Here is a 26,442-nt window from a genome sequence, read left to right as displayed (position 1 = left end):
CCCCAATGAATGCGGCGGCCTGACGCGGCCCCACTTCTGGCCATTTTTCACCGGATGACAGTGAAGACGTGGCAGCCGGATGGGGCAGCATGTTTTCGAAGGACGCCCCCGAAGGTGAGCACTCACATTGCAGCCATTTCCGTATGCTTAGAAGTAGTAGATTATATGATTTGTGAGAGAATGATTGATGGCATGTTGAATTTGAATGAGTGATCCTCTTTAGTTCAGAAAATAGGTGGAACGAAAACTAGCTGTAAATTAGCAGAAATGTGTCCCCTCTGGTAGGACAACAGTACGAGGACACACTAGTACAAGTGGTTACTAGTGACATTTTATTTCCACAACTTGTGCCACTTTTGGCTTATTATTATGACCTTAACTCATTCACTGCCATTGACGGCTATAGACGTCAAAAGTTCATTTGAACTATTTCTATTTGTTTAAAAAAAAATCTACTTTTGTTAACAAGAGTATGAAAACCTTTTTTTTTTTGTACATTTAGAACAAATATGAAATTTGTGATTAATCGCGAGTTAACTAGTGTAGTCATGCGATGAATTACGATTTAGAATTTGAACCGCCTCTTGACCCTCATTTTTAATATATATATATATATATTTTTTTTTAATGAATTTATGGCAGTGAATGAGTTAAGCTGTGCACAGATTTACTAATTGCTTATAGCTGTTCTGCTAGTACGCCAAAGATATCCCACTAGTGAACACAAAGCGTCTTCATTGACAGACAAATCTGTGCACTAGTTGACATCTTCACGCTACTGTTCTAGTACTGTATACAATTCTACTGGTTAACATCCGGCACTTCACAAATATTGCTAGTAGCGTGAAGATGTCAACTATTGCTCAGTCTTGCCTCGCTAGCAACTGTCTTTAGCTCTCCAACTAGTATGCTGACATGAACAAAACAATTTCACACACTGACACTTGAAGAGTGTCAAGGTGGAGCAAAAATAGAACCAGTTGAGAGGCTTGAGCATGTGGGAAGCCATTTAAGCTTAAGGTACTAGTGCGCTCTTCGTCCTCACTAGTAAAACAATTCGGCACACTCACAGCAACAGCAGGCCTTCCAATTAGAACAGCCACATATTGCAGGTGGTTCCCAAAATAGGACACCTCAGAAGGTATTGCGCAACAGCTCCCCCCAACGGTAACATGAGGAACGTCACGTTGGTTCTGAGTTGCTCTAGGTTCAAAAGTTGTGGTCAAAAGATGTTCTCTGATTGTGACCCCCACATGCGTACAACTAAGTGGGATGGGTGCAGTACTACATATCCCTAGCAGAGGGTCACTCCCTAAATGGTTAAGTATAGTATATATAGGGTGCACTAGTAAAACCACTGTGTCTTACTTGTTATATTATTTCCCACTATTTAAGCCACTTTTAGCCTAATAGGATGACTTTAAACTGGATATCAAAGATAGTAGTTTTCAACTATTAAGCCTGCATTTTCTTCACTCGTACTAGAATGACTATGTCTTGTCTCATTACCGCATGACATTTCTGCACACTAAGATAACTACATCTTACTGCTATAATGAGGCAACATTTTGCACTAGTAGACATCTGCATAATACTAATGCTAATATTAACGGATGTTCATTAGCAGAATTTTATAACATCCCTAATAGCATACTTTTGTCAACTAGAGCACAGTTTGCCAAAGTTACTATTACTCGTGAGGACAGAGTGGCTACTAGAACATGGACCTGAAGTCACTTCTTGGAAGGTTTCCATAATGGTAAGACAAAGCCATTCTACTCGTGTGATCTAGTCGTTGTACTGATTGTTTTACTAGTAAGAAGATGTGAGGAGATGTACTGGACTGGCACAAAAAAATTGGTCCTGGCATTTTGCCTTATGCCCACCGGCATGATGTTTCAGTTTGCGATCTATATTCGAACTGGATAAATGGACTGATCCCTCTAAATTGTGGGCCAGTCTCTTGGCATAAAATGTCGGAAAATAATCATTAAAAAGCACCGCATCTTCCACAAAAGAGGCCGGCCCACCGGGTATCTGCCCTGTATGCCAGATGGCCAGTCGAGCCCTGGTGAGGAGTTTACTCGTCTTAGGTCTACCTTAAGATGGATATCAATAATAATAATAATAATGATAATAATAATAAATCTAAGCATTCATTTGAAATTCTTGATATTTAATAAATGCCTCATATCCAATGCTCAAACTCCTTTTATAACCTTGTACCCATGTACTAGTACAATTTTTGTCCTCACTATTAAGACAACTTTGGCTTACTTTTAGGATAACTACATGTAACTAATGAGGCAACAGTGTGCATTTGTTAACAACTGCATGCTACTAATTTGACCTTAAAAGCATGGATAGTTGTCAGCTTGCCCAATTAGTAACATGTAGTTCTGCTAGTATGCCAACAGAGAACAAAGACCTAGAACAAAGAGTATGTGGACCTTAAACTGGATATGAAGAGTGTGAAATAAATTCTCAAGTGGCTTTCCCTGTGAGTACGATTGGTATGGTGGTGTGTTAGGGAGGGGGAGTAACAGATGGATGGGACTCCCCCAGAGAGATTGACACGGGCGTGGTGCTGAATAAAGATTCCTCCGAGTAAAGAAAAGTGATGATATTTGCCCCGCAGGTGTTTACAGTTCAACACCTCCTCATTGGTGGGGATGTCTGGTTTTGAAAGGAAGTTAAAACGTCTGGCGAGACGATGATTCATATTCAGGTGACTGGTGCTGTTAATAATTGATCTCCTGTTATGTGCCTAAGCAATAAGGCAAGAAAGGCGTTATTTACTAACGGCGTGGCCTGTCCTTTTGTCAAAGTTCACTGCTCCTACTGCTGAGCACTAGTGCTTCGCATACTGTACACAACAATACGTTACTTTACATTTCTGATTCTCCATCTAACGTGATCATCAATGTTGTCGGGGCATTTGCATACATGTGCTCTCCTATTGGTCTGTGAAGGTGTTCCTAATGTTGTGGCTGGTGAGTGTACCTTTGCACTGATGTGTTTGCGTGGAAAGTTGTCCTAAACAACATATTCAATACAACTCAAAAGTTGGGATCACTTGAAAATGTCCTTTTTAAAGTAGTGTATTAAAAATGTAATGTTCAGGTGCGCCACGGAAAGTTATCCAATTTCATATTTTACTGATTTTGTTGTGGATGAATCTTTGTTCAGATTTCTATGACATTTACATATAGTGACAGGCGTAACAATGAAATGCTCTTTCACTAGATGGCAGAAGGTACATAATACAAGGTGATGCTTTTTTTCTTTCTTCTAAGTAAAAATATGTGCCTAATGTAACATATGTTTGACCGCTAAAGGCTGCACCATTTTTTTAATGTCATATTTCTTGTAAAACTGATTTTACTTTCATTTTGGCAGAAAATCTCCAACAAAAAACACTTTAAAAAAACAACTAAATCCTTTCCCTAACATAAACTGAGCAATAGTTGTATAGGTCTACTTGAATATTTGAATATGACAACTTTCCATAACTTCTGATTTAAAGTTTAATTTTTGGGGGGGATTCTGAGAATGAGCATAAGGTTTCTCTTTATTTTAATAATTACAAAAGCAACTAATGATTAACTTAGATGTGTCAGAAAAGGTCCAGGACTAGTGTCACAAAAGACATAATGCACTTTTTAAAACCCAAACTATACAAATTGCAAGTTTCCCCTCTAACGTGGGCCAGTCGATGAACCAGCACATCTTCAAAGCAACCCTGCAGCGTTTTCTTCATTCAATGTGTGAGAAAAGGGGAGAGTTGAGGCAGAACAGTTCGTGGCTGCTTCAGATAACACACCTTTTATATTCTTTGGCTTTCGACTCAACATTGTTTTAGTGTTTTATTGTATTTACTGTCTTTATTTTATGAATTTATTGGTTTAAGTGTCTTTATTTGTATATGTCTGATTTTTACTTTGATGGTTGCGTTTAAAAGTGCTCATAAACAAAGTTGAGTTGAGTTGACTCTACTTCATGTCTCTTTTAAATTATTTAGATTTTGTATATAGATGGCAGTAAATCTAAACCAAAGATTGTGTTTTGTCTGCACCTTTTCCCAGTATTAAAAGATTTTTTTCCCCCAACACCATTCCCTTCCTCACAGAAATTGCAATTAAATATTTGGCTGTCACTCTTTCCCTTACTTCTGATTTCAAATTATATCGCTTCATTATTCACAATAAACAATGAAATGCAGTAAAAAATTAAAAGTAACTACAATAAACTACATGATTACCTATCGAAGGCTGGAGAATGGCGGCTCACGAGGGTTAAATTAAGTTGTCAGATATCGCTTCCTTGCTAACTTACCAACACGGTAGAACAGTATATTCACCAGTGTTCTCCCCGACATGAAACATTTCTCTCTCTCTCTCTCTCTCTCTCTCTCTCTCCCTCTCTCTCTCTCTCTCTCTCTCTCTCTCTCTCACACATGCTTATGACATGCGTCGCAAAAAATAATTCCAAAGGGAAAAAAACATATTTAAGCAGGATACAAGGTAAATATTCCTAATCAAACACAATATAATAGGCTATTTCAGCATGTTAAAATATATATATATATATATATATATATATATATATATATATATATATATATATATATATATATATATATATATATATATATATATATATATATATATATATATATATATATACACACACAAACAATATAGATAATCCCCAAATTAATACACAAGATACACCTGACCAAATAAATAAATACATAAATAAAGACATACATAAATAAATAAATAATACTCGGCTACAAAATCACAAAATCAACCAAAATTTGATTGACATCCCTGATCTAATGTGTGCTTTATGGAATTTTGGACAGTGTGGAAGCTTCCTCCCTTTTTCTTAAGATTTCTCAATAAGAGTGAGTACGTACGTTGACGAGTTAGCGGTTTGCGTGCGGAAGTGAACATAAAAGGCGGCCAGGTGAGGCCGCGAATCACCACCTCCTTTTCCTCCTCGTCTTTCTCTTCCCCCTCCTCCTTTGCCAGGTAAAAGTGCACGGCGGCGCGTACCCTGCGCAACACCTTCGTTGGACAAGCGCAGAAGGCACAAGGCTGGCGGACGCCTTTCACGCGTGTAAATATGAGACAAGGTGAAGTCACGTCACGGGATTACTAAATGGGGCTTCTCCTACTGGGCCTGCTTCTCTGCTACTGGATCACTACTGTGGAGGGTGAGCACACAACAACCGCTCTATAATGTAATATGTGTGTATTGTGCAAACAGAAAGTGTAAGTGTGACACTAGATAGCGACTATCCTCATATGGGTTCTTACAGAGCTTTCCCCTTGTTTGCTATATTTTGTCATTGATGAGCCTACACCTGACCTTAAAAGCAACATTAGACAGTGGGCCCCGTTTATCGCGGGAATACTGTATTTTCCAGATCCAGCCAGGTGAACATCTGCAATAGGCTATCGAGAGCACATATACAAAATAAATATTTTTATAACTCTAACCCCTTATAAGTGAACCTTATAAAACAATCACATTTATTAAAACTCAAGTTTTTATTGTGTACAAAAATTACTGGGGGGGAAAATAGAACTAAAATTGGGGGGGGGGGGGGAATATGTTTTTTGTAAATAAAAATGGAAATGTAAAAAAAAAAAAGGTTATGTTTATAACTAACTGTAACAAGCGAAGATGTCCTTCATTTTCATTTTTGTCAATTGCGAGCCTTCGGGATTCATTTAAATGTATTTATTTTGGTACTGCTGCAGGCTACATTGGTAACTACAGAGGAATCAAGGTCAGTTGTTTGAGAATTGTAGTTTAGTAGTTTAATCTAATTGTACTTCTGTGCAATGACAAATCAATTCTGGTTCTGTAAAAATGTACTGCAGCCATCCCAAAACATCCCTTAACATGGTTAAAAAAAAATAGACAACTTCAATAAGCATGAATTGTATAAAACACATGTTGCCCCAAAGTTCAGCAATTAAACTATTTTTTTTTAAGTTTTGTAATACATTTAAGTGCTATTTTTTTTAATTGATCAATCAAAAAAAAAAGTAATCAAGGAGTAAGTTGTAAATGTGAATCGTTGATTCTGTGGTTATGGTGTATGTATTCGCTGTACATCTTGTTGGAAGTGATTTCTTTTTGTGTGTGTGTTTTGCAGGTTCATGTTCAGCTGATAGCGCTGTGACTTGTGATCTATGTCTACAACTTGGTCCACAATGTGCCTGGTGTACACAGCAGGTATAGGCAGCAGCATCCTAAACCACAGAACACGTTCAACTTGGGATTTTTGCACCATAACATAATGTATATTTTCTTTTCAGAATTTCACCGACTGGTTGTCAGTCAGTGAAAGGTGTGACACGCCAGAGCACTTGCTGGCAAAAGGATGTGATGGAAGCTTATTGGAGTTTCCCATTTCGAAGAGAGAAATCCTCCAGGATCAACCACTTGGGAAGAGGAGTGGTAACTTGAATCTCACTCAGATCTCGCCACAGAAAATGGCACTCAAACTACGACCTGGTATGCAATTTTCATATTCAGAGACAGCTCTTCTTTGGATCTCCATGGAGCATGTTGGTTTTATTTTTGGACAGGCAGTCAGGTGACTTTCCAGGTGAAAATCCAGCACACCGAAGACTACCCAGTGGACCTCTACTACTTGATGGACTTGTCAGCATCCATGTATGATGATCTGCACATGATCAAGGACCTCGGCTCGACCCTGTCCAAGGAGATGGCCAACCTCACCAGTAAATTCCGCATGGGCTTTGGTTCTTTTGTAGAGAAACCCGTTCTACCCTTCATCAAGATTACAGAAGAAGAGCTCATCAACCCTTGCAGGTAACACAGAGGTGGTCAATTCTCCTTCAACATTGGCGCAATGAGTTAAAGAGTTAAAATGAGAAATCATATCTAGGATGCTTTGATAAGCCTGTTTGCAGATAGGTACAGTACAGCTAATTAATTGACTGTCATTGAAGAAGACCAGATTCAAGACTTGAGCTCTGTTTCTTCTTTCTGCAGTTTTGGGTCTGTTGTGGACATTGTAGGCCTATTGAGATTCAGGACTTGAAGTCAAACCAAAAATTAGCTTTACAATAATATGTTCTAAACACGGTTTTGTGATATATAATGTGTTTGTGGAATTAGGAAGCAAAATCAAACCGTTGTTATCCAACTCAGGGGGCGGCCATTTTGCTATTTTCTGTCGACTGAAAATGACATCACAGTTGCTCATGGCTCAGAAAATGTCACCTGTCTTCTGAGTTTGGTCATGTGACATTAGCAAGTTGAGCCGTGATTGGTCATTCCCTGAGCCCTGAGTAATTCTGTGATGTCATTTTCAGTGGCAAAATGGCCGCCACCTGAGCTGGATATAAACAGATGGGTTTTGCTGTTTGGTTCATATTGCACACTTCCCCTTTATGTTTCTTTGCATCATGTCCTCAAGCTCTTCTCACAAAAATCTGAAAATGAACTAGCTTATACCTGAGTCCAAATGTTTGCTAATAAAGCTTTGTTAGATGATTATTTTTCAGATTTTTTTTAACAGGAAGACACACTGAGCTGAATTTCTGGTTATCATTAAAAAAAAAAATGGGGGGTGTTCTTCTTTTTCTTTGTTACAGTAGCGCGGATGCGACCTGCTTGCCAACGTTTGGCTACAAACACGTCTTGTCCCTTACAAGCAACACAATCAAGTTCAATGAGATGGTCTCGATGCAGCATGTGTCTGCAAACATTGACATTCCTGAGTGTGGCTTCGATGCCGTCATGCAAGCTGCCGTTTGTGGGGTAAAGTGACATTTCAGTTCAGACACAAGTGTGCGTATTTGAGATCGCAAAAGTGAGCAGGACCAACAATGTTCTTCTGATAGGACAGGATAGGCTGGAGGAATGATTCCATGCGTTTGCTGGTGTTTGTCAGTGATGCTGACTCACACTTTGGGATGGACAGTAAAATGGCCGGCATTGTGATTCCCAACGATGGCCAGTGTCACCTGGACAGCAACAATGACTACTCCATGTCCACATTGCAGGTTTTGAGCCCATTCGTTTTAGTTTTGACCGTGTTGAAGTCTCCATGGTGATGAATCATCCCAGCTCTTCATGCTATGTATTTTTCTCTTCAGGAATATCCAACTCTGGGCCAGTTGATTGATAAAGTAGTGGAAAACAATATATTGTTGATATTTGCTGTGACAGAAAAGCAGAAGCAAAACTATGAAGTAAGATATTCCTCCTTAAAAATGATTCACATTATTGGAGTACAGTGAACACCCGTTTATCGCATGGAATAAATCCTTGATAGGTGAAAATCTACTGTATTGAGATGCTGTATTTAATTTTTTTTTTAATAGTTTAACTTCACACGCTTTAAACACATTTAAACCATTAAAACACCTCAACTTATAACATCACACTTATTTAAGTATTCCTTAGTTCCTTCTCACATAACCTCACCTTGAAGAATAGCTTAATGCTAATATACAACATGAAACACCATCGACAGGCTACGTGAAATTAGCACTGTTGTTACAGAAATTGTAATTCTTCACACATATGGAGCAGGAACACATACAAACAGAGCATATAAAAAAAACAATTAAAACTCCACATTATACGAAGAGTGCAAAATGTGAACCACGATATAGCGAGGGGTTCGCTGTACTGATGATGCCAGCCCCGCTTTTTTCATATGTTACTGCTGCTTTTTCCCACTGTCCTAGAACTATGCAAATCTGATACCTGGTGCCACCGTTGGAGTTGTGGCCACGGATTCTCGCAACATCCTCGAACTGATTTTAACGGCGTATAAAGTGAGTAAGTGTGCGAAGAAAAACTTGTTTGCGGTTGTGAGAACTTTCCCAGCCGTTTTTTTTTCTTTCTTTTTTTTCAAAATCCCTTTCATTCTTTCTCCCATTACGCTTCCTTACACCTCCCGGGAATTTGCGTCAGTGTGTTCAACTGCAAGTCTCGTCTTGTCCAGACTGTTTGATGTGTTTGTGTCTTACTCATTTTTCTCGGCAACTTGTGCTTCCTCGTTGTGCTTTTGTGTAAATCCAGCTCACGATGGCAAACTTCCCATCATTCAGTGACAGTTACGTGATTTGTGAACAATTGCAGTCTGTCAAGCGTGACAAAGAGGTGCAGACTCTCGTATTGTAGTGGTTAATGTATACACATAAATCTTGAAAAGCAGTTTGAGTATTTTTTCCTTGTACTTCATGTCCATTTACTAGTTAGTATGCGCTTCATCCTCAAAGGGAGGACAATTCATGCACTAGTAGGACTATTAGGATACAATAGTAGAATGATTGTGTTATGTTTTGTTTCCCACTACTTAATGACATTTTTGCACATTAGTAGGACTTGTCATACTTGTTAGTAGGACAACTATATGTCACTGCAAAAGGCGAAACTTTTGCTTACTTGAAGAAACCTAGTAATGTATTTTTACTTAGAAATTCCAAGTATATTTTACAAGGAGGGTTTTGAGTATACATTTGACTAGTTTAATTTAAAAAAAATCTATGTAAGCGTTAAGGAACAAACTCATGATTTTCAGCTTGGGAGACAGACATGCTACCACCTGAGCCATGCCACTTTTGCTGTTTCTAACTATACTGCATTGTTTGTGTGTCCAAAATGAGACCAAAAACGGTCTTGGAGGTACGAGGATTCCACCTGACTGCAGCAATATACTAATGTACAGGAGTGGCTCAGGTGGTAGAGTGGCTGTCACTCAAGCTGAAGGTCATGGGTTAAGCTTTTTTTTCTTTCGCTTTTTTTTTTAAATATTTATCTTGTAAAATGTAATCAAAGCCCTCTTTCTAAAATTTACTCACAATTTCTGAGTAAAAAAAACAAGTCTTTCAAGTCATACAAAAATAGAATGACTGTGCCTGAGTGATAGGAAAATTAAGCATCATGAAAGACTTGTGATTTTTTCCCCCTTAACTTATCTAGATGGTGGTCTTGGTTTAAGGCTAATACAATGGAAATTGATTACATTTCCACTGCATCTTTAAACCAAAAGTACATTAGAGGAGAAAAATAAATCACAAGTGCTTCATGAAGCTTTATTTGTCCATCACACTTAGTAAGAATTGTTTTCCTACTACTGCCTTCCACTCCTGCAGGTGTTCAAATAAGACATAATTCGTCAAACTACACCTTCACTTTAGCTCAGGTGAGCCATCAGTCTCTCCGCAGGTTATTTTTACAGCCCAGCGCACCTGGGATGATGACTCACCCTAAAAAGGAGACAAATATAGGAGGCTTAGCACGTTACAAATCACCACAAGGTGAAATTGACCATAAAACACCTGGAAAGCCCGCGGGATGAATGATATGATGACAGATTACAGTGTGGTGATTCTGATCTTTCTTTGAGAAAGACGTTGCACTTTTGGTGGTTTGCAGGAACTGCGATCAGAGATTGAGCTGGAGGTCCTTGGAGACACTGAAGATCTCCGGATGTCCTTTGCCGCTATTTGTCCAAATGGGGCAGTCCAACCAGAGCTCAAACAATGTTCTAATGTCAAACCTGGAGAGACGGTCAGTCTATTCTATTCTATTCTATTCTATTCTATTCTTTCTATCTATCTATCTATCTATCTATCTATCTATCTATCTATCTATCTATCTATCTATCTATCTATCTATCTATCTATCTATCTATCTATCTATCTATCGCTGCTGTAATGTAACGATCGTCACTTCCCGACTTTCCCCTTTCAGGTGGTGTTCAATGTGTCTGTGGAGCTTCCAGGATGCCTGTCCGGGACTAGACGCTTCTCCTTGAAGCCAGTGGGCCTCCAGGACACTTTGGACATAGAATTGGAGTCTCTGTGCTCCTGCGAGTGTGGGCGGCCTGCTGAAGCCGACAACAGCAGCCGGTGCACGGAGGGCCAAGGGACTTTCCACTGTGGCGTGTGCGCGTGTCATCCGGGCTTCTCGGGAGCCGAGTGCGAATGCAATGAGGCAAGAGCATTGTTGAGCGACTGCGTGGCAAACAATGAGAGCGACATTTGCAGCGGTCAGGGGCAATGTTACTGCGGAGAGTGTGTGTGTGACGCATCCAGCTTTGGTCACATCTATGGACCGTACTGCGAGTGTGACAACTACTCATGTGTTCGCTTCCGTGGGGAGCTCTGTGGAGGTGGGCAATTACATTTCCGTCGAATCATCTTATGGATTATTCATGTGTTTCTGTGGCGAGCCTGGTCACATTAGCGTGTTTGTGTCTTAGGCCACGGGGTGTGTGACTGTGGAGAGTGCCAGTGCCAAAGTGGCTGGACTGGGGAGTACTGCAACTGCAGCAGCAGCAGTGAGACGTGTCTTTCCATAGATGGAGTCCTGTGCAGCGGCCGGGGCAAGTGCGAGTGCGGCCTGTGTGTCTGCTTGGTACCGGGAGCATCGGGGGACTTGTGTGAGAAGTGCCCCACGTGTGGGGATGCCTGTTCCATGACAAGGTGACAGCACGCTGTGAGAATAAGTTTGAAGTGTGGCTTTTTCTCTGTTAGCTTTACACTCTAAAAACAGTTGGGTCAAAAATGGACCAATCCTCTACATGGGTCAATTCAACCCAACTTTAAATCAAGAAATGGGTCTTTAGTGTAAAATAACTCATAAATATTGGTCAGATCCTTTACTTGGGTCATTTTATATAAAACAACCCAAAAAGTTGAGTCAAATTGACCCATAAAGTGGATCGGTCCAATAATTTGGATTCTTTTGACTGGTATAAGTCTGAAAAAAAAAAAGTTTTATCGAACATCCCTATTTGTAATGCTTTTGTACTAATTGGGTCACATTTTGAAAGTACATTTAAAAAAAAAAAACTAAATGCAATTCTTTCACCTTGAAATATGATGATTTTTCATATAGATACCCAAAATACATAACAATAAAAATATTTTTAAATGTCTTTCTTTTATACAGGTGCAAACAACTGTGTGAGGCTTTTCTGGATATAATTTTATATGTACATATACATGTACTGTGGTGGTGATTGCTCTAGGACTGCAAGGGAATGTGCACTGCTGTGTGTACAATTTATGAGCTCAGAATTACCTACAAATAAAAAAAAAATACACAACTTCCTTCAAATTCATCCCTGCAGTTAAACTGCACTTTTATTTATATATATTTTTTTAATATTTTAATATTATTATTTGTTTAATTAAATTTTTATAATTTTTTATTCTTTTTAATGTTTTTTTTTTATATATATATATATATATATATATATATATATATATTTTTTTTTAAATATTTTTAAATTAAAAAAATGTTTTTTTTAATTTATGTTTTTTATTTTTTTAAATATTATTATTATTATAATAATTATTATTTTTTAAATAATAATGTTTTTGTTTTTTATTTATTTATTTTTTATTTTATTTTATTTTTTTAAATTTTATTTTATTTATTTTTATTTATTTATTTTTTTATTTTATTTTATTATTTTTATTTATTTTTTTATATATTTTTTTTAATTATTATTATTTTTTTTTTTTTACACAGTCGGACGCAGCTTTGTAGAGTGGGTTGTTCCACTGTTCAAAACTGGACGGACATTGGATAAATGCTGGGGGGTTTCTTGCCCATCGGGTGCTCAGCGCCTCTGTGGGTTTATGGAACAGACATTCGGCTACTGCGTGATAATTGGATGATCTGTCTGAGTCGTAAACAAAAAAATTGATTTTCTTCATTTGAATGACCAGCAGCTGCCACTGATGTACTGTGTATGTGTATTTTTATGATAAAGTGGTGTCCATGTTCTTGGGGGCGTTTGTAAGAATCCTGAGAACTGTCTGTGTTACCATTTGCACAATTTGCCGCTAAACACCTTTCTTGGTCTTTGGAGGGCCATGGAGAGATCTTGAAACGTTGAAAGAGTACCAAAATCACAATGGCAGATATATTTTTGCGTCTTATGTAAAATAGGACTTCACATTCTTTTATAGTGGATGTTTTTATGCAGAATAAGGGGTGTAAAACAAAAAAAAAATAGTAAATACACATTGGCCTTTCCTTTGATTATAGAAGAATCCATTACATACTATATGGGAAATGAACAATAATGTATGATGTTGTATCCTTATACCACACAATGTATTCTCTCCTGAGTAGCTATCAGGTTCAGGTTCCCTTGTTCACATGTGTCTGCGCCCTGCAGGTGACATCAAAAGACAACTAATGTCTTCAACACGGCACTGAAGGATTTCCTTTCGCTATTGCAAAGCAGCTGTTGCCTCCCGTCCGTGCCATTTGATAGCTCAGATCAATGGGAGAGGGGTGGCCTGGGGAAAACTGTTTGTGTGTGCGTGAAGATCTTGTGACTGAAGTTCCTTTAGATAATTGCAATATGTGTCATTTCCTTTGTATTTCATACCAGGACATGTGTAGAGTGCCATCTCCAAGCAAATGAGGACGCTGAGCTGTGTGAGCAAAACTGCAGTCTCCCCAAGGTTTACATCAATACAACAGCAGGTACATTGCTCAGAAAGGATCCTTGTAATTGAACTACACCAGCATTTGCCTTGATTTTAAAGGGGACATATTACAGACGTTTTAATTGGCTGTGTAATCAAATAGATTTGTCTCTTGAGTGCCTGCCCATATGGAAAGCATTTTGAGCATTTACTGTACTCGATATCCTTGATAACCAGATTAAGGACCAGGACAATTCAAAGCACTATTAGAAAAACGAGGGTGCACCAATAGAACAATTGTGTATTACTAGTTATGTTTATTTTTTTTTTTACACTTAATCACTGTATTACATTTCTGCACACTGGTAGGAAAACGTTGACACTAGTATGACAATTACATATTACTCATGGGGCAAAGCTACTAAAGAACATTGACATTGTGGTGCTGAGAAGGTCACAGGTATTTAAGTAATTTGGTTAGCGTCAAGTATTATCTGTCTGTGCTACATTGATATGCTAATGAAAAACAGTTTCAAATCTATGCATTCTAGTGGTTTTCACTTTTGTTAAGCGAACTACTCAAAATATTGTTGCTATAAGGTAATACCTCCGTTGGGTTAGTGTTAGACTGAAGATCCAAAGGTCGCTGGTGCAGTCCTGGGTTTTGGCATCGCAGAGGTACACAGGTCTGTGAGAAGGTGTTTCAGCATTTATGAAATGGCTTTGATGCACAAGCTCATTTAACACACAAGTAAATCAGGCACACAAGAGGAATGACTGTTTCATACTATATCATGACTCTAATCATGATTTAACTACATTTTGACACTATGTATTTAAAGTCAACCTTAAACATTTCTTGACAATAATATGTTATATGTGACCTTACTAGTCTAAACATGACATTCTGTTTAGTAATACAATTTTGGAATATGAGTTATGCAGCAAAATCCAGCCGTTTTTATCTATCTCAGGGAGTGGCCATTTTGCTACTTGCTGTTGACTGAAGATGACATCACAGTTGCTCAGGGCTCAGGCAACGACCAATCACAACTCACCTGTTTTCTGAAGCTGAGCTGTGATTGGTTGTTACTGGAGACTTGCGCAACTGTGATGTCATTTGCACTCGACGGCAAGTGGCAAAATGGCCGCCTTCTGATACTGATAAAAACTGCTGGATTTTGCTGCTTAACTCATATTCAATAGACACAATATTAACTCATTCACTGCCATTGACGGCTATAGACGTAACAAATTAATTTGAACTATTTCTATTAGTTTCACATTTTTTCCACTTTTGTTAACAAGAGTATAAAAAACCTAAAAAACTTTTTTTTATTGTTCATTTATAAGAGTTGAATTTAAAAAATAAATAATTATTAATTAATTAATTAAAAATTATGGGCATCAGACGGAATAAAAAAAAAAAATGTAATTAATCGCATGACTTCAATAGTTAACTCGCGATTAACCACAAATTTTATATCTGTTCTAAATGTACAATAAAAAAAATCTAGGTTTTTATACTCTTGTTAACAAAAGTGGGAAAATGTGAAACTAATAGAAATAGTTCAAATGAATTTTTGACGTTTATAGTCGTCAATGGCAGTGAATGAGTTAACCATAATACCGTATTTAGACTAGTGGGGCTGCATAGAACATATTATTGTCAAGATTTTTTTGGGGGGGGTTGACTGTGTGTTATTACAGTGGCGTACAATAATATTACAATTTACGGCTAAAACCTCAGACATGTATTTAATGAACACTTAGACCTTCTATGCTACTGCTAAAGTATTTTTCCAGGTGGTACTTGGTGTAAAAAGGTTCAGAAGCACTGCCCTATTTGTTAGTGAGCCATGTCCTTTCAGACTGTGTGGGACAATGGCCAACATATTCTTTACAGGCCCAGCTATTGTGGTGCCTGTGAGGAGTTGATGGAGCGTGGCTTCCCTAAAAGAAGAGATTATTTAAAACACGCTATGCTTGTGCAAATTGAGAACGATATCTGATCATTAAAGAGGATTTTTCAGATGGGAAACACAATAATGCAGACAACACACACAGATTGTCGTCTTTGATATGGAAATCACAATGACAGCACGACAGAGGCGAGGATATCATTTTACATTCTCGCCTCAGTGTTGAGAGGGAAGATGATATACAATTCATTGGTGGCTTCATTATATATGTTCCTATTTCTTTTCAGAAGTAGACAAGAGCGCCTCTACGCAATGCATGCTGAAGTCCCAAAATGAGTGCTGGATCTCGTTTAGTGTGCTCGGAGGGGACACGATGATGGTCTACAATCCTCGCATGTACGGTAAGATGGGCAAAAAAAGTATGCACAATCGGTGGATGGGTGGATTGGTAGATAGATGACTATAAATGGATAAAGGTATAAACTGCATAGAATGTATTTTATTCAGTATAATATTAAAATGCATAATAGTTACTGTATGTATCATGGCTGTTGGGCAGAAACCCATTATTTCAAATACTGTATGGTCAATTTGGTATTTTTCACATTGATACAGACATTGGTCTGTCCCCACATCTGTAAAGTGTTGAAAATATTTTGAGAACAAATCAGTGGGTACTTTCTAATAAGCTCTTCATCAATTCGCGAGAGCTGTGCAGCTTTATAACACCTCAATATAAAAATAGAAAATATGTTTTGTTAAAAAGGAATCGCTGTAATGCTAAGTGCAGAAGGAACTGGGCAGCTACAAAGTTAAAGGGTACTTGACTCATTGAGGAATTTTCAGCAGTAAAAAAATCTTATTTTGTCCAAAATGAATTTGATAACTTCATTATTTTTCATGTAGAAGGAATACCTTTAAAAAAAAAAAATGTTCCCACTTGCTGTGTCGACTGAAGATGACATCACCTCTACTGAGGATGTAGGTAACAACCAATCATGGTTCAGTTTGCTGGCCAAACCCAGAAAACAGGTAAGCCGTGATTGGTCGTTACCGACTTCCTCAGCACAGGTGATGTCATCTTCAGTCGACAGCAAGTGCAAAATTTAGTTTTTAAATCATTCACTGCCATTGACCAGCTATAGACTTTAAAAAATATATTTTTAACTATTTCTATTAGTTTAACATTTTTTCCCATTTTTGTTAACAAGAGTATGAAAACCTAGAATTGTTTGGGGACATTTAGAACAGATATAAAATTTGTGATCAATCGTGAGTTAACTAGTGAAGTCATGCGATTAATTACGATTACAAATTTTAATCGCCTGATAATAATGTTTTTTAAAAAACAAACAAAAACTTTTTTGTTTAGTTTTTAACAATCTTTTTTTTTTTTTTTAGGAAAAGATTATAAAAAATTAGGGGCGCCCGGCCATTACAATTTTTAATCGTAATTAATCGCATGACTTCACTAGTTAACTCATGATTAATCACAAATTTTATGTCTGTTCTAATACAATAAAAACAAATCTAGGTTTTTATACTCTTGTTAACAAAAGTGGGAAAAAATGTCAAACTAGTTTAAATAGTTCAAATGAATTTTTGACGTCTATAGCCGTCAATGGCAGTGAATGAGTTAAAGGGATTAATTCTACATGAAAAATAATGAAGTTAAGATTAATTTCTACTCATCACTTTTATGTTTTTTTTTTTAAATTTAATCATTCAAGACATTTGAAAAGGAATTTAGGAAGATGATGTAACCATTGTCATTTACGTTTGTGAAGTATGAAAAGATTTTGTTCTATCATTTTAATCAATGACAGCCTAAATAAATTTGCAAGTTTTTTATCATATTAAATCAGGACATAAACACGATTTTGGTGGGGATATAGACACAACAGTATATGATGTCAATATAATATATAGTTACCAACACTACAAGAACAATGCGGTCTTAGGTAGCTCAAGGGAGATGGTGTTTTTTTTTTGATTCCCTGAAAAGTAGTGATTGCGACGCAAGAGATGCAAAGATTCCGATCCAACGTCGGCATAATATATCATATCAATTAGCGAAATATATCTGCGACAGTAGACTCCTTTTCTTGGAGAGCTGCTCAATGTTACAACAACTATAGCCATCATAATGGCACAATCATTTGTTTCTCTTTGCTCTAATATTGGTCATAAAATATATTTAGGTGACTCACCCGCTGACGAAGAACGGCAGACAGTGACACACCTGCTTTCCTATTGATGGACCTCCAAACTTGCATTCAGTCATAAACACATCATTAAATGATTGAATTACTTTTATTGACTATATTTCATACAGGACAACAAAATTACATGCTATTTCAAAGTGTAGCATGTTAGCTTGTCTCACATTAGCTGGTTACGCATGCTAGATGGAAGTCCTGACGGGAGAATGCACATACCTGAAAGGTGTGCATGTAAAATAAGAAAAAAAGGGTGATTATGGCCTTAAGTGAGTAGTGAACAGTATAAAAATGATCTCAAAGGTTCAAGTGTGATCTTGTGTCCCGTCCTAGGTTGTCCCGAACCGCCCAACATCCCCATGATCATCCTGGGCGTCTCACTTTCCATCGTGTGCATCGGACTGATCCTGCTGGCTGTTTGGAAAGTACTGGTGTCGGTTCACGACGATAAAGAAGTGGCCAAGTTTGAGGCTGAGAGGGCAAAGGCAAAGTGGCAGTCGGTGAGATTCTGGAATTCACGTACAGTTCTACTCATTTACATTTTGCATGTAATGAAAACACAAGAGTAATGTCCCACACCTGTCAATGTTGTGTCTTGTTTATTCGAACTTAATATGAGTGCTCATGTGTGTTTTGTGTTTCCATTCAGGGGACCAATCCACTGTTCAGAAGCTCCACATCGACATTTAAAAACGTTACCTATAAGAACAGAGAGCGGGAGAAGATGATTACAATTGATCCATACTGATGATTAGCTGGAGGCAATACTAACCAGCATCTGAGTGCACTTAGTCTTTGTTTGTGTGTGTGTGTGTGTGTGTGTGTGTGTGTGTGCTACAATCTGAGAATTGACATCTCAACATGTTTTTTTTGTACTACTGCATGAAGCTCTGATTGGTTCAGAGTTGCAAGACAGAATACTGACAACCCCGTGAACAGACATGACTCTGTATCATATATTTGCTGCTGTTTAATTGCAGTTTGCCTGCAGGTGCAAACGCACGCTGACTAACAAAACACTGATCTCGTCAGTCTGCTGCGTGAACCTACAAGCTTCAACATGGCAACGCTCAGTTGAGGGAGCTAGAACACTAAAGTATTTGAGTGGTCGACTACTGAAAAAAAATAATGTTGTCCTTGTGTTCATCCAATGAATGTAAATGTTAAGTTTATGATTTTCAATGTTCCCCCCCCCCCCCCTTTTATTGTAAAGTAAGGCTGAGCCTTCAATGTTGATAATAAAATGCAATGATGTGGCACAAGTTTTATCTGTCTACACAACAGTCTCACAAAAATAAGTATACCCCTCTCATGCCCATGCTCATTATTGTATTCTGTAACTTTTCATAGGACGACACGTCCGTCCGTCTGTCTATCTATCTATCTATCTATCTATCTATCTATCTATCTATCTATCTATCTATCTATCTATCTATCTATCCATCCATCCATCCATCCATCCATCCATCCATCCATCCATCCATCCACTCAATTCTTCCGTCGGACGTGACGTCACAGCCCCCCACTCTAGAAAGTCTGCTGCTAAACTTTTGGTGCAAGCGAGCGAGGGAAAAAACGACTACGACGAACAACGAGTTGCTGACTTCCAGAACTGGCTTATCGGAATGTTTAGACATATTGGACCTTGCAACCCGCCGTCGAAATGTTCTCACGGTTGTTCCGTTGCGTGGACGTGGACTTGGTGACGGCTATTTGTGTAACTTTGTTGTTGCTGAAAACTTGTGCATGTTCCGCCCCGGAGGAGGACGACGGTGAAATTGTGGAGCATGAAGAGCTCGCCGAATTTAACAGTAAGTAACATTCCTGGCCCTGAAAAAGTACACCTATGCAGTCATTAATGTCGTAATTGTGTAAAAGTGGAAGAGAAACAATGCGGCTCGCTTGATATCTGATCTGATTTAGAGGTGGCAAGTAGCTAGCACGCTGTACCTGAGTAAAAGTAAAGATACTTGTGTACAAAAATACTCTGGTAAAAGTGGAAGCACTGATTCAAATCATTAAATTGAGTTAAAAAAGAAGAAGAAGAAGAAGCTTACTGTAGGCTATTTCTATGTCATGGTCATGAGTCATGACATTGTAGTCACACAATTAGTTTATTTCAAAATAGTGTAATTACTGTTTGACTTGGTTATATTTGATTATATCTAATGTATTTTACTTTACAAATGTTCATTTGTGCTCTATATTATTCAGACTAGGTAGAAAAAGTGCTCGCACTCAGATGCTTATGTTAGAAAATAGTAAACTTTTACTTAAGTAAAACACAAATTTTACTTAAGTAAAAGTAAAAAAAAAAGTACTGGAATTTTATTTAATAAGTTAACAGGAAAATATATTAAGTTACATAAGTTAATTTTACCATACTATAAACATTTTTCCTTGTTTGTATTGGTAGACCTATAGAGGCCTAATGTATTTTACATTAAAATGTTCAAGTGTATTTTAATGTACTATATATTAATCAGAGGCGGCAAAGGTATACACACTTTGTACTTATGTAAAGTACTGGTACATGTGCTCATTCAACCCTTTACTTAGTAAATATTAAAAAAAAGAAGTGTTGCACTATAATTTAATTATTTAATGGGAAAGGAGTTTAGTTGAATAAGTGAATTTTATATAATGGAAGCATTTTTAAAAATTAACTTTTTACATTACAAATTTTCATATGTACTTTAATGTAATGAAATAGGTCTGAATTTGAATTAAGAAAGAATTGAAAAAATCCTTTGACTTTGGTCAAAGTAAAAACGTAATGGATTTTTCTTTAATTAATTCAGAGATCATTTTTAATTATATAATTTTATATGTTATTATTTTTATACATTTTATTTAATAAATTATTATTATTATTATTATTACTATTATTATTATTTTTATTACTATTATTATGTAATAAAAACAATAAAGTACAGACTGAAATATTCTTTGGTATAAAAGTAAACTTCTTACTGTGAATTATATACAATACGATAACTAGTCATATCAATAGTTTGTCATCCGTCTTGTGTGTAGGAAAGGGTCTTTTCATCCTGGAGAGCAACATTCTTCAGCGCTGTGTGACAGTGGAACAATCCAACCTGGTGCTCGGGGACTGTCGCCGTCCCACCCGCCGCATGCTTTGGAAGTGGGTTTCCCACCACCGTCTCTTCAACGCGGGCACTAGCACGTGTCTGGGCCTCAACATGTCTGACCCCGCGCAACCTCTCGGAACATTCCAGTGCGACATGGACCTTCCCGTACTGTGGTGGCGCTGTCGAGGAAATATGCTGTACGGGGCATCCCGGTGGAAGGTGGCTGTTGCTGGGAATTTGGTGGTGGTAAAAAGAAACTCAAATCATGAGTGGAAAAGGTACAACACGCCGAAAGAGGGGCCCTGCTCGAATCCATATGAAGGTAAAAATAAATAAATAAATGAACACAAATGAGCCTTTTGTCATTTGGTTTATTATATACGGTGTCTTTGCAGATATCCATACTTTGTTGGGAAATGCACATGGCATGCCCTGTGCGTTGCCTTTTAAATACAACAACAAATGGTACTCAGAGTGCACCACTGAGGGCCGCGAAGATCTTCTTCCATGGTGCTCGACCACCACTAGATATGATGAGGCTGAAAAGTGGGGGTTCTGCCCGGTGCATGGTAAATTCTTACACTTGCAAGATAAGTCGTTTGTCATGTATGTCCATCCCAGGCACCCCCGACTATTTGTATTACTATTAGCACACAGTTGTCAACTAGTGCACTTTTTTTTGCTTCACAAGTATGTTAGATATCAAACAGTATTTTTAATATAAATGTTCCATGCTAGATTACAGCTGTGAGCACTTCTGGGAGTCAAACCATGATCTTCGTGCTTGCTACCAGTTCAACCTGTACACCATCCTCACCTGGAGTCAAGCGATGCTGACTTGTCAGGCTCAGGGTGGAAATCTGCTCAGCATCACCAGCTTGGCAGAGCACAGGTACATCAGAGGTATGAATCTGCTTGAAGATACTGGCAGGAATCAGGACAAAATATTACTGTATGCTGTGCAAGGACAGTATATGGGTCATTTCAGAATTGAAAATGGACTTTTTAAGTGATAGTCTTTTGTTATGTTTTCAAGAAATATAAACATCATACAATTTGATTTGACCAGCTCAACCAACCATCAATGGTACACTTTTAATGAGATATTTTATTTGCCACGTCAAATAGTGCAATTTGGCATTACCCAATTACAGATCCTCAGGCACCTGTAAAATAAAAATATTACTGAATACATTTAAACTGAAACAGTTAATGAAAATTTGTTTTTTATTTGAATGCTAATTTTTTTATTAATCTAATTACAGTTGATAGTGTTGGAAATTATTTGCAAATTTTACAGTTTTTGCCCAAGAGTACATGCTACCTTATACACATTGAAAAAAAACATGAAAAAATTAATAAATAGGTGAGCGTACTTACCTTAAATCTACTCGTTGTTAAAACTATTTGCTTGTTACCATTTCTGCTGAGTCTTACAGAGCATAATTACTATATTTCAGTGATCCAACAAAATGTTACAGCAACTACAGGGAAGACATCAACAAATTCGTACCAAAAAGCTAATTTCTAACCTTTATCATCAAGGGGGAGGAACAACAGAAATATGCAATTTTAGTGGGTGCTCACAAGTGATTTGGTGTTTTATTATTTTTTTCTCATGACAACTATAATTTACTCGAGTGCACATTTCTCTATTACTGAATGGAGGTTTTTTTTTTCATGAAAGGGGACAGAAAATGTCCTCCAATTCTAGAATGACCCCAAATACACCTTCCATCTTTCCATTCATGTTTATTGCCAACGTTAGACCAATTATTACCAATTTGTCCGCAACCTAAGGAAGGTTAGCTAATGAACTCACATGTGGTTCTTGTAATAGATCGGATGGATAGTGTTGGAGCAATGGCGTGGATCGGGCTGAACCACTTGAAGGACGGTCGGGGGTGGCAGTGGTCGGATGGCGCACCTCTCTCGTTGGTTAATTTCACCACAGGTAGGATTAATTTGTCTATATGAAATTGGCTAACGTCTATTTTTGTGGTGGGATAATTATCCATTACATTTTAAACTTTAATTTAAATTTAAGACATGTTTACAACTATTTTATCACATTCCACACATTTTTTCCATAATAATTGTCCAGTTAAGACACATTTGACATATTTCGTCTTCCTCCTTCCACATTTCGCAACTAATTCAAACCGTTCCAATTTCATCGATAGAATTAATTCCAAGGCACTTGACTTCTTCAGCATTCAGCCACAATTTCCACAGTAATTTCATTCTTTACAAGTGAGTTATAGGAACGGAAATATGACTTAAATTTGGAACATTGAAATGGGAAATTTTTGTAGGGAAATACGTTGAAAAAGGGGAATGTTGGGAATGTGGAAAATAGTTGCCGAGATGTCCTGAATGAGGTGAATATGTTGAAGTTGGAATGGTTTGGATCGGTGAAGAAATGTGGAAGGAGTAGAGCAGTGGAATGATAATGAGAAAAACAATTTTAGTGCCTAACACATGTGTTATTCCACATTCCGACAACAAAATGGGTTCTTCCCTTTTATATTTCCATCAGTGCTGCCGGCCAGCCCTCTGGAGGACAACAGACAGTGTGGCGTGTACAACTCTGGCCCTGACGGACTCTGGCAGAGTCTTTCCTGTGAGTCTGCTCTGCCTTACATCTGCAAGAAGACGCCCAATGACACGCGCAGAGCCGAGCCACTTGGTGAGAAACAAAATAATCCGAATCGTCTTTATTGGCTGATAAAGGACTTGGTCTCCTGTAGTTAGTTGGTGTCACATATCACATACTGTAGACAGCATGAGGAATGAAGAAGAAGAAGATCATGTCCAAGATTTATTTTATTTTATTTTTTTAGCTGCGGTTGCTGCTTTGCTGCTGAGCAGCTGCTTTGCACCTGGAGAGAAAACCTCTGACCTTCCTTTTTATGGAGTCAGTGGCAGTAAGACCAAAACAAAAAGTCTGCAGTGAATTTGTCTGGTTGGATTTTAATACACTTTCAGCTTGTTCGTGGCCATTTTTGAACCGATACAGACATAATCAGTAAAGATTATTATTATTATTTTTTTTTTTTTAAATCAATCAGCATTCAGCACCACCACCTGCACAGTAGCAAGGATGGCAGCATTATATAATCCTAAAATATACAAGATGCAGAGTGTAAAAGTATGTGGCATATTTTCACTCAAGCCCTGTTCTTTTTGTTGTTGTTCTGTTCTGTTCAATTTTACCACCTTTTCAGCTTGTTTGTGGCCATTTTTGGCCACACACAGATATTGTGCATTTTTCATATTTTGGTATAAATTATCTACCTGTATTACATTTTTGTTTTAACTCTTTAAATTCCAATTTATCTACACATTGTGCAGGTTGTAAAACAACCTTAAAAATGTCATTTTTATATACTGTATTTATTCGCAATACAGTTAGCACTTTTTCTGTTAGACATGGGTGTGGCCTGACTAAATAAAGCTTCTCTCCTTAGTTTCTTGGCACCAAGATGCCACTAGATGGTGCTTGGAGAAATATTTTCATATCAGACATGGGCATGGCTTTGAATGAGGACACAACAAGAAAAAAGGGTGAATTATTCAGCGAGTAAAGGAGGACAGGTGCTAGCCCGAACACACACACACACAAAAACACATAAAGAACTGATTGCTGAGTGAGAATATGCGGGGGTTAATTTTCTTGCTAATAGTTTACACTACTCACATAAATTACACTTTTTAAATCGGAAATCACAATTTAAATTTGGTACATTGGAGTGTATGTAGTAATGCCTATTTCGGAAACTACATGGAGTTGTTCCCTTTTCCAAAAAGTCAATAAATTATGTAAAATGTAATAAATAAGTGCATTAATAAAACAATAAACTTATTAAACTGCAAAATTTTAGGTGTTAAGACTAGAATGAAATTTGTGCAAATTGATGGACAATGATTCCATATAATTCAGTACAGTAAATTACAAGGAATTAAAGAATATAGTTTCATGAGACACAAAAGGCACAACTTGTTGTAAACACATATACAGTATTTTAAGCGCTGAAGTTAGAAATGACAAAATTAGGCAAAAAATCCCCACCCTTGGGAAGTTACACTATATTTGTTTTAACCCTGCTAAGTTGGTAGAAAAACAGGGAGCAAAGTGGACATAAACGGCCACCATAGTGCCCTGAGCTTTACAAACTTATAGACAATATCTAAGTGATTCAATCCCTTCTGATTCAGGCTCTCTTGTCCTCCTGTCCAGAGAACTGGCAGTATGTCCATACAGTGTGTGATGAAGGCTGGCTGCCTCATAACGGTTTCTGCTACCAGATCCTGGATCCTGCAGGAAGCTGGGAGGACTCTTCTCAGGCATGCCTCTCTCGTAATGCCAACCTCACCAGCCTTCACTCTCTTTCGGAGGTGGAGATGCTGCACAGCCTTCTGGCTAACTGTAAGATTTTGTTTTTTTACTGCAGGACTGTGATATTAGATTCAGCAACATCATAGTACTGTGTAAATGCTATGTTGTGCAGATTCTGGTGAGACTTCAGCAATGTGGATCGGTCTCCGGAAACTGGCTTCATCTGCAACTGTAGAGTGGTCTGACGGCTCACCGGTGACTCTCACAATGTGGCACCAATATCAGCCTCCTCACAACCTCACTGGTGCCACCCTCTGTGCCAAGGCTGACAGGAAGGTGGGCATCAGACACTGTCACTTGCTCAGATGAGCATTCAATAATTGGAATCAATACTTAATGCTTGCATCATAACTCCACCCACAATTTAGAAAATGTATATTGATCGATGCTGTCCAATGGAAATTATGGACATCTACAAATGTTTGAAAATCTGCAATATACGTAGAGACCATTAAAAAAACAAAAAAACATTTTTAAATACAAATAATGCAACATTGTTTATTTAAACACCCAAAAAATAATCCAAGCCATGGACATTTAGTGTAATAAAAGTCCATCAGCTAAATGCTAATATCTAATGCAAAACCCCATATGGAAATTAGCAAAGCTGCTCCGGTAATTGCAAACCTTCAAACAACTGCTACTTTAACACACATGGAGCAGTAACACATAAAAACAGATCATGCAACAATATATATAATTCTCTAACAAGAAGCTAAGTGGAAAAAAAATCCAAAATTGTACTGAATATCCCTAAAAAAAAAGTTTTTAGTACTGTATACAGTACCTCTCGTACTATGTCATTCACAAGAAAGTATGTTTTTTTCATCTTGTTGGTGCACTAAATAAAGTGTAAACGGTTTTACTTCGTTTTCACAGGAAGGTGCCTGGGTTTTGGTTTCATGTGACGAGCAACTTCCTGCTGTGTGCAGAAAGAAGGAACATCAGACATCGCTTCATGAACTCGGAACTTGGGATGAAGGTTGCCCTGAGGTGAAACATGGACATACAGTACATACACATAAATTAAAATATGTACAAAATTGTTTTAATATGTATCCTGTAAGTAAAGAAAGCAATTTCTATCTTTACTTTTTCTGTTGAAATTGTATGTGCGTGCTGGATGCAGATGCTGAAGAGCTGAACTGAAATGGTGTGGCATGGATGGAATTGTTGGAATGTAGAATGTAACCTGAAGTTAGAAGGGTTTAAATCAGTCAATAATTGTGGCAGAAGGAGTAAAAAAAAAAAACTCTTAATTTGGGAATTTTATTACAGAGATTTGTGAATTTGGGGAATAAATAGTTTCCAAGGGGTTTTAAGTTGGAATGGTTTGAGTCAGTGAAAAAA

At 37.6% G+C, this 26,442-nt stretch overlaps 2 protein-coding genes across 2 annotated transcripts in view; both read left to right on the top strand.

Annotated features, from left to right (window-relative positions):
* Positions 1-18,827, top strand: itgb6 (integrin, beta 6). Its single transcript, XM_077563506.1, has 16 exons — positions 1-114; positions 5,037-5,221; positions 6,173-6,252; positions 6,336-6,534; positions 6,609-6,855; positions 7,644-7,809; positions 7,893-8,054; positions 8,148-8,243; positions 8,745-8,834; positions 10,441-10,575; positions 10,759-11,179; positions 11,270-11,492; positions 13,421-13,515; positions 15,667-15,780; positions 17,932-18,098; positions 18,248-18,827. The coding sequence occupies exons 2-16, from the start codon at positions 5,167-5,169 to the stop codon at positions 18,344-18,346; spliced, it is 2,349 nt and encodes a 782-aa protein (XP_077419632.1). The 5' UTR covers positions 1-114; positions 5,037-5,166; the 3' UTR covers positions 18,347-18,827.
* Positions 18,828-19,157: 330 nt separating this feature from the next.
* Positions 19,158-26,442, top strand: part of pla2r1 (phospholipase A2 receptor 1) — a 49,438-nt gene continuing 42,153 nt past the window's right edge. Inside the window, exons 1-9 of the mRNA XM_077563363.1 lie at positions 19,158-19,409; positions 20,635-21,015; positions 21,089-21,262; positions 21,432-21,596; positions 22,534-22,647; positions 23,233-23,382; positions 24,934-25,122; positions 25,205-25,368; positions 25,972-26,085. Coding sequence (XP_077419489.1) covers positions 19,262-19,409; positions 20,635-21,015; positions 21,089-21,262; positions 21,432-21,596; positions 22,534-22,647; positions 23,233-23,382; positions 24,934-25,122; positions 25,205-25,368; positions 25,972-26,085 — 1,599 coding nt within the window. The 5' untranslated portion in view covers positions 19,158-19,261. The remainder of the gene's footprint in view (positions 19,410-20,634; positions 21,016-21,088; positions 21,263-21,431; positions 21,597-22,533; positions 22,648-23,232; positions 23,383-24,933; positions 25,123-25,204; positions 25,369-25,971; positions 26,086-26,442) is intronic.

The sequence above is a fragment of the Vanacampus margaritifer genome, chromosome 4, assembly GCF_051991255.1.
Source record: "Vanacampus margaritifer isolate UIUO_Vmar chromosome 4, RoL_Vmar_1.0, whole genome shotgun sequence".
Taxonomy (NCBI): Eukaryota; Metazoa; Chordata; class Actinopteri; order Syngnathiformes; family Syngnathidae; genus Vanacampus; species Vanacampus margaritifer.
The sequence above is the reverse complement of the archived record's forward strand: the minus strand, read 5'-3'. Positions and strand labels throughout refer to the sequence as shown.

Excerpts from the sequence above, each read along its gene's own strand:
- itgb6 (XM_077563506.1), top strand. The coding sequence starts at position 5,167 with ATGGGGCTTCTCCTACTGGGCCTGCTTCTCTGCTACTGGATCACTACT. Across the intron at positions 6,856-7,643 it reads GAGCTCATCAACCCTTGCAG|TAGCGCGGATGCGACCTGCT; the intron begins GTAACACAGAGG and ends TCTTTGTTACAG. Across the intron at positions 15,781-17,931 it reads CTACAATCCTCGCATGTACG|GTTGTCCCGAACCGCCCAAC; the intron begins GTAAGATGGGCA and ends GTCCCGTCCTAG.